Source organism: Lolium perenne, chromosome 1, assembly GCF_019359855.2.
Source record: "Lolium perenne isolate Kyuss_39 chromosome 1, Kyuss_2.0, whole genome shotgun sequence".
NCBI lineage: Eukaryota > Viridiplantae > Streptophyta > Magnoliopsida > Poales > Poaceae > Lolium > Lolium perenne.
In genome coordinates, this window is record NC_067244.2 from 136002275 (window position 1) to 136011141 (window position 8867).

The following is an 8867-nucleotide window of genomic DNA, read 5'->3' on the forward strand; positions in this document are numbered from 1 at the left end:
CCATGCTGTGTACTAGACCGGATATCGGACATCTTGTTAGTTTGACCAGCAGATATCAAAGTGATCCAGGAATGGAACATCGGACAGCGGTCAAGAATATCCTGAAGTACTTGAAAAGGACTAAGGATATGTTTCTTTGTTATGGCGGTGACCAAGAGCTCGTTGTAACTAGTTACACCGATGCAAGTTGGAACACCGATCCTGATGACTCTAAGTCTCAGTCTGGGTACGTGTTTATATTGAATGGTGCGACAGTAAGCTGGAGCAGTTCCAAGCAGTGCACGGTGGCGAAATCTTCAACAGAATCTGAATATATAGCGGCTTCAGAGGCTTCATCGGAAGTGGTATGGATGAAGAGGTTCATTGTTGAGCTTGGTGTGGTTCCTAGTGCATTGGACCCGTTAGTCATTTATTGTGACAACACGGGTGCCATCGCCAATGCAAAGGAACCAAGGTCACACAAGAAGCTGAAGCATATCAAGCTGCGTTTTCATTCGATTCGCGAGTACATCGAAGATGGTGAAGTAGAGATTTGCAAAGTACACACGGATCTGAATGTTGCAGATCCGTTGACTAAAGCTCTCCCAAGGGCAAAGCATGACCAACACCAGAATGCCATGGGTGTTAGGTACCTTACAATGTAATCTAGATTATTGACTCTAGTGCAAGTGGGAGACTGTTGGAGATATGCCCAAGAGGCAATAATAAAGTGGTTATTATAATATCTTTGTGTTTATGATAAATGTTTATATACCATGCTATAATTGTGTTAACCGAAACATTGATACATGTGTGTTATGAAGGAGTCCCTAGTAAGCCTCTTGTATAACTAGCTTGTTGATTAATAGATGATCATGGTTTCGTGATCATGAACATTGGATGTTATTAATAACAAGGTTGTGTCATTAGTTGAATGATATAATGGACACACACCCAAATGAGCGTAGCATAAGATCAAGTCATCAAGTTCATTTGCTATAAGCTTTCAATACATAGTTGTCTTAATCCTTCGACCATGAGATCATGTAAATCACTTACACCGAAATGATACTTTGATTACATCAAACGTCATTGCGTAAATGGGTGACAATAAAGGTGGGATTAAGTATTTGGAAAGTGTGAGTTGAGGCATATGGATCAACAGTGGGATTTTTCCATCCTGATGACGGATAGATATACTCTGGGCCCTCTCGGTGGAATGTCATCTGATTAGCTTGCAAGCATATGAATAGTTCATAAGAGATCACATACCACGGTACGAGTAAAGAGTACTTGTCGGTAACGAGGTTGAACAAGGTATGGAGATACCGATGATCAAACCTCGGACAAGTAAAATATCGCGAAACAAAGGGAATTGGCATCGTATGTAAATGGTTCAATCGATCATTAAGTCATCGTTGAATATGTGGGAGCCATTATGGATCTCTAGATCCCGCTATTGGTTATTGCTCGGAGAGGAGTCTCGACCATGTCTGCATAGTTCGCGAACCGTAGGGTGACGCGCTTAAGGTTCGATGTCGCATAAGTAGATTTGAATATGGTATGGAGACGAAGTTTGTTCGGAGTCTCGGATGTGATCCAGGATGTCACGAGGAGGTCCGGAATAGTCCGGAGAATAAGATTCATATAAGGGAAGTTGATTTCTGGGTTTTCGGAAATGTTCGGGATTATTCCGGTGTTGACTGGAAGGTTCTAGAAGGTTCCAGAAGGGTCCACCATGGGGCCCACGACCTAGGAGGCCCACCGTGGGCCGAGGGGATGCTTCCTGGCCTAATGGGCCAGGGGCACTTGGCCCCCAAGGCCCAGGCCGGCCAACCCCCTAGGGTTTCCCTGGGGGGGATCAACTTGGGGGAGGGGAAAGCCCCTCTTCCCCCCTTGGCCGCCGCCCCCCCCAACCCTAGATGGGAAAGGGGGCCACCTTGGCCGGCCAGCCCCCTATATAAAGAGGGGAGGGGGTGGCCGGCCACACCATCCCCCCATTGCCTCCTCCTCTGGCCGCCTCTCCCTCCACCATACGCTGCTCCGGCTTAGGCGAAGCCCTGCAGCTTTTCTTCCTCCACTACCACCACCACGCCGTCGTGCTGCTGGAATTTGGAGGAGATCTACCACACCTCCGCTGCCCGCTGGAACGGGAGAGGAAGGAGCTTCATCGACACCGTACGCGCGACCGAGTACGGAAGTGCTGCCGGATTGCGGCAAGGGGACGATCGTCTACACCAACAACGAGATTAATCTCGTAGGCTTTGGAATCTTCGAGGGTTAGTCTCATCTCCATCTCGTTGCTTAGATCTTGTAGATTAGATCTTGGGTGTTCCATAGATTAGATCTTGGATTTATTCGTCTTGCGGTAGGGAAATTTTTGTTTTCTATGCTACGAACCCCATCAGGTTAATGTTCACCTCGTCCAACATCTCCATGTACGAGGCGTTCTCGTTCCTAAACAGATGAGGCCTCAATATCTACTCGCAATCAAAAAAAAGGAGGAAGAGTTGATGTGTACCTTGTTGACCCGTCGTCGAGCATGTCCTGGGCGACGTTCGCGGTGGCTTCCGGTGGCGGCAGCGGCGGCGTTGGCAGGGAGGGGAACGGAGGCGAGGCGCCACGACTCGTCGACGCCTTCACTTTCGTCCTTTTCGGAGCCGAATTCTTTGGTCTCGCACGGGATGCCTTCGGCTTCGTTGCCACCACCGGGACATCACCGGTGGCAGCCGCGGCACCGGATTGCGGGACCACATGCGTTCCCACGCGCCGCCGCTACACCACGCTCGTCGACGAGACCGTGGTTGCTACCTCCGGGGGTCGCAGGGGTGGCAGGGGTCGCCGGGGTGGTTGGTGGAGCGGCGGAAGCTCCGGCGACCACGGGAGAGGGTGGCGGCGCCTCCGAGGTAGCAACGGTGGCCGGCTGGGTCGATTCGAGACTCATCGGGGAGAAATCGGACGACGGCGGTGCAGAGGAAGGTGAGGGCGCACAGATCGGCGGCGGTGGCGGTTGGGAGGAGGTGAAAGTTCCCTCGCGCGCAAAGTAGGGATTGTGTTCGGGCTGTGTTCGGTTCGCTCCGTCGGCCCCTACAAATACAGGCCGAGTATGGGTTTCGGTCTTGGACCGAAAGAATATTTTCAGTTTTGCCTCGTTTACGGTCACTGATCGGCGCCATTTTTCAGTCCGAACCCGTAAACTGTCGGTTATTTTTCGGTTTTGGACCTTTTACGGGCTCTGCTAGAGATGCTCTAAGGGCCTTTTAAAGGCACCATGGATCAACTTTGCAACATGCACGAGGAAAGGAAAGCCTGGAACCTGACCATACACTACAGACTTCTAGAAGAACACAAGGAAAGAAACTCTATAAACTTCTAACAACCCACGATGAACATAGTTTATCTAAACTAAACCTTGTCTTTTTCGAAGAACCATTTTCGAAAACTTTCATAAGTCCAGGATAACCAACTAACACCTATAGGACTTGCTTAGTACGGTCATCCTCATTAGATACCATCTTTCATGCTTACTTAGAGTATGAGAAGATGGAGGAGGAAACTGCCGACAAACCCGAAGGAGAGGAAGTATACTACGTGGAACCAGATTTTCCCGATGGCATCAAAGGAGTTGACTGCGATGTAGTTCATGGAGTGGAAGAAAAAACGCAGATGGCGAGACTTAAATATCCTGTAATAAGTTAGATGAACCGAGCAACATAGAACCCTACTAGATAAATTGTTGAGCTCAAATAGTGTGAGGCTTAGATGTGCCATTTTGCTTCAAGGTAGTTGTTTTTAGAATTGAATTTGCATGTGATGAATCCTCATTGGACCTAAGAGGATCTCGAATATTTTGTACTCTTGTGGTTGTAGCTATGAATATATAAAAATAATGGACGCGCGATGTTTCTGTTGTACCACTCTGTTGGTTGTAATATTCATGAAACAATGTTTGTCTTGCCAACGACTTGCGCATGCAATGGTGTGCTGGATCCTTGATGGATGACCCTCAGTGTTATCATGGTTGTTCTTGTGTCCGTTTCCTCGGTGGATGTGTTTTTTTTTCTCGAGATATCTGCATATGGAGTCACTTTATTGATGTTGTGACTATTTTTTCGGTCTCGTGTAGAAGTAGTGTGTTTGGAGAATTTGTATGTCCATCAGTGTGGCTAATTTTGTAATGTTTTTCTCCGTGTTTTTCATTAACTAGGAACTCTCATCTTTTTTAATTAATAGATGAGGCAAATATTTTGTCACCGTTTTAAAAAAAAGAGGTGCAATGTGAAGCCTCGCTGGTGCCAAAGTTCTTTATAATATTATACCGAGAGAGCATGCTTTCATTTATTTAGCCTTTGCTTTTTGCCAAAGCATGTCTTGTAAGACCTCGAAAAACTTTTCCTTAATCGATGAATATGATAAAAGAATAGATTTTTTTCAAAAATAAAATCAGGGCAGTTAACTTGGCACAGTCCTTGTACATTCACACACTCATATCTGACAGGCAAAACGAATCGTGTCAGAGCAACCTACACAAACGAAATCACCTCTACGGAGAAGCAAGCTGAGCCTCCAAAATGTCAAGCGAGATCCCGCCTAGCTGCAAATTTTGCACTAGAAAACACAAATTATACTACAAATGGGACTTACACTGGATCTCACTTGACAGCGTATGATCCACAGTGCCTGGCTAAGATGCGAGCGTTAGGGCTCCGACGAGGAGCACCATCGCCGCGGCGACAAGCTGGCTCCCCACGGCCGACTGCGACGGAGCCGCCGCAGACGCCGCCGCCATCTTGTGATGAGGAGTCTGCTCCCTGCAAGCAAACATATCGAGTTACTGCTGAATGCTGATAGATATGGAAACCACAGGGATCGATGCGATTTGGAAGCTCGAAGTACTACGTACTTCTGGTACTTGTGGAGCTGGCCGCAGTAGAGTGCGTTGCTCGGGACGGCCATCTCGGTCTTGTTGGCGCCGTCTTCGTGGTTGACGACTCTGACGTAGACCTCCTGGCCGAGGTACCAGGAGTCGAGGTTCTGGGAGCGCAGGTTCCAGAACCCGACGTTGTCGAGCGACACCAGCACTGCCGTCCAGGCGCCCGGGTACACCTGCACGGTGCTCCGCGCCACGCTGTCCCCCTTGTTGTACGTGCCGCGGCTGCTCTCCGTCCACTCGCCGTAGTCCATCCCGACGACGAAGAAGGCGTACCCGTCCATGTGGTAGCTCTGCATCCTGGTGTCGTTGTTCTGGAAGATGATCTCCATGAATCCCCGGTACGTGCCGTTGATGACGGACCGCGCGATCCGGGGCCGCGCGGCAGCGTCCGGCCTGTCCGGGAAGTCGAGCGTGTAGGCGTCCTTGACGTCGTACGCGTCGGCGAGCCGCAGCGGCGTCTCCGGCGGGGAGAAGGAGAGCCCGTTCAGCGCGGCCCGGCGCCGTCCACCGATCTCCGCCGGCGCCTCGCTCCGCAGCAGGTACGCCTGCGTGACGTTGATGGACGAGTACCGGAAGGAGCCCTGCGGGTTCGGCCGCGCGGCGCCTGCGCTCAGGTTCCACCGCACGGACCGCGCCTGGTTCATGGACAGTGTCTTGTCATACTGGTCCTGCGGCGGGTCCGGGAGCGGGCCGGAGGCGTGACCGCCGGAGTTGGAGTAGCGGAGGACGGCGACGCCCGTGACGCGGCTCCAGAGGGACTCGTTGACCATGCGGGCGCTGGCGACGACGTAGTAGTCGGAGGTGGCGTTCTGGTCCGTGGTGACGAGGAAGGAGTAGGACTGGCCGACGTGGACGTCGAGGCTGGTGTAGTTCTGCTGCGTGGTGTAGGAGCCCTCCGTCTCCACCAGCAGCATGTTGTGCCCCTGGATCCGGAAGTTGAGGCTCGTCGACGTGCCCACGTTGTGCACCCTGATGCGGTACGTCCGTCCTGTTCCATCCATGTATCCATGTCCAATTAAGTGTACTATATATTTCCCTTTTAGATATTTTAAGATAGAATAGGTGCGGATCAAAATAAGTAAATCTACGCACTAAAACGTGTCTAGATACACACTGAAATAAGTGAACCTACGTTAAAGCTAAAAGCTTTTACATTAGTAAACGGAGGGAGTATCCTTTTATGCATATCATGCAAGTTTGTTTAGTTCTACAACACAATGCTGCTAGGATTTGCAGTTGTGGATGTACTAAATGTAGAGTACTTCTGTCCATAAAAGGATGTCACCAATTTATCTAAATTTAGATGTATCGAGGCGCTTTTGAGAGTATAGATACATCTGAATTTAGACAAATCTCCGATTTACTTTTATGGACGGAGTATCATCTATCATGTCAGTTTTTTTTTTTTTTTTTTGATAACCATTTTGGAAAATCAGAAAAAAAAAGATGAAGTTGTCCGCGGGAGAATTCAGGCATCTTGACAGTTGAGTAAACTCTACCGCTGCATCCAAGGAGACATGTATGAAGTTGAACTTATTTTCGGAATTGCCAGAGTAGGCAACATTTCGGCTCCATGTTGGATTATTAGAACGCACGCATCCACAGCTGTACTATTTTGATTCTCTGAAGTCTGAACCTTGACTCACATGGCCTTGGCTGCTTAACTTTACAGTACTCCTTTCTTTAGCTTAGAGTTGTTGGTTTTCTGTCAGTTGACTTATCTGGACGGTGTTCAGCCCACATAACTCGTGAGTATTTCAAACTGTCCTGAAGATTTGTGCAGTAAATAGCTTAATGCTGGATATGTACACTACGTGCTGCAGTAAATTCTACTGCCTGAATTCTAAAGGATGAAAATGCAAGTTAATCTAGCGAAAGAAACTTTCGAAATCAAATTAATTTGTAAAAATGCAGAGGATCAGCCTAGCAAAACATGTTGCCAAAAAGTTTGACAGCTCTGATCAGACTCCGGAACCATGCTATTCTTTCCTACTCTAATTCTCTGAAACAAGATTCTTATCCAAAGAGCAAACAGAGCTCTGAATAAAAGCAATGCAACTTATGCAACTTGCTCCTCCACTTGCCATGTTTGCAAAATTGCAAGTACTACCAGTAAGAAGGAGAGAGAAGGCGCAATGAGTTACCCGGATGCACATCGATGGTCTCGTGCCCGATGCCGGCCGGCACAAGGCTGTCGTTGTAGCGGTAGGGGCCTTTGCCGTTTATGAGCACTCCGTCCGGCATGCCGAGGTCCTTCCCCTCGTCCAGCATCTTCCTCAGATCCTACAGCCCGAGAGAGAGAGAGAGAGAGACCACATTATCACTCTAATATTCAGGTTTAAGCTCTGACACAGGCACTAGATCGATCAGTCACTGTACGTGGAGCTGTGAGCTTAATTGGTGCCCGGGACAGTGTGTTAATTATTGAATTGCGTAGCAGTACCGTGTGGTTCCTGTTGTACCAGTCCCCGATGAGGATGGTGATGTCGCCGTCGGGTCGGGCGAACGGCACGGCGATGACGTCCCGGTTGTTGACGACGATGCCTCCGAAGCCGCCGGCGGCGCGCTGCAGGGCGGTGGAGGGGAAGTAGAAGAAGCTGCCGATCTGGTCCTTGACCTGGAACTCGTAGGTCCAGTTCCATCCGGAGGGAATGGGGCAGTTTGTGCCCAGCACGCCGTCCTGCCAGCAGTTCTTCCGGTGCTGGATCCCGTTCCTGCACGGCAGGCCGCATACATTGTTCAGTTGCTGCAGTGTGAAGTTGGATCGAATGACCAATGTGGCCGGCAGGGCAGGAGTAGGCATGTTCGTACCAGGTGATGAGGAGCGGCTCGTCGAGGTCGTTGAGCACGTTGACGACGACGTTCCAGTTGGTGGTGACGTTGACGACAGGGCCCGGGAACTTGCCGTTGATGCCGATCACCTACCGGCAAGAAACGAAGACGCGCCAAAGTCAGAAACGAGAATGGGGAAAGAAGAGGATAATGCCTGCCGGTTGCTAGCTTGCCGTACCTGCTGCTTGACGCCGAGCGGCGCCGCGGTGACGTAGGAGACGTCCCAGTCGAAGAAGGCGTAGGGGTCGCCCGCCATTGCCGGCCGCGGCGCCGCCAGCACGGTGGTGAGCACCGCCAGCGCGAGATGCCGCCACATTACGGATCGAGCGAGCTCGGTATCCGCCTCGATCAGGAGATGGATGAAGCGCGCGACCGACGGGATGGGAGCTGAGAGCAGAGGCAGGTTCAGTCGATCAGTGGCGCTGCATTGTGCGCAGAGTATGGAGCGCGCCTGTTGCGGTGGGTCACGCTGGCTCACAGCATGGAAGGATTGGGATCAGGGCATTCAGGGGGAGGGTCCGGCGTGGTGCGGTGGACGGTTGCGGTGGGGCGCGCGCGTGCCGTTGCTTCTTGGAGTGAGCGCGGAGGAGGCAATGCCCGTTTTGGGGTGAAGCAACTGAAGCCTCTGCTCTGCCGGTGGTCGCAGCGGTCACTGGTGCTTGGGGGTCAATCGATTGAAGTATCAGTGTAGCACAGCCAGCCACGAGCGCGCACGGAGCTCCAGCTAGGGCGGCGGCACATGCCACATGGGGACGGACGAGCAGCGAGGCGCCGTCGTCAACCAGCGAATGGGCAGCCCGTGGGATCCGCTACGGGCAGTCGCGGTGATGGCGGACAATGTGCAGCGGCGGCATTTGCTGCTGCCGGTGCGCGCTGCGATGGTGACAGCGAGGCGGTCCACTCCGTGTCCGCCCCACCGCTGCTCGCGCCACTCGAATCGGCGCCGCGGGCGGCACGTGCGTGCATGAATGAGCATGGAGGGAGTACTCAAAACATTAGGCATCTTCAGCGGACCGACTCAAAACCGCCTGACACATTGAGGATGGAGAGAGTACTTAAAATATTAGGGTTCCGGTTTTTCGCTCGCGCTCGTTCCCTGTTTCCCGCCGCGGCTGAATTTTTT

At 51.2% G+C, this 8867-nt stretch overlaps 1 protein-coding gene across 1 annotated transcript; it reads right to left on the reverse strand.

The window, feature by feature from the left end:
* Window positions 1-4389: 4389 nt before the first annotated feature.
* On the reverse strand, window positions 4390-8518 carry LOC127305659 (monocopper oxidase-like protein SKU5). The gene is made up of 6 exons (XM_051336171.2): window positions 7923-8518; window positions 7724-7833; window positions 7356-7626; window positions 7057-7195; window positions 4883-5900; window positions 4390-4790 (listed from the first exon to the last, which is right to left on the reverse strand). The coding sequence occupies exons 1-6, from the start codon at window positions 8058-8060 to the stop codon at window positions 4664-4666; spliced, it is 1803 nt and encodes a 600-aa protein (XP_051192131.1). The 5' UTR covers window positions 8061-8518; the 3' UTR covers window positions 4390-4663.
* Between the last annotated feature and the right edge of the window lie 349 nt (window positions 8519-8867).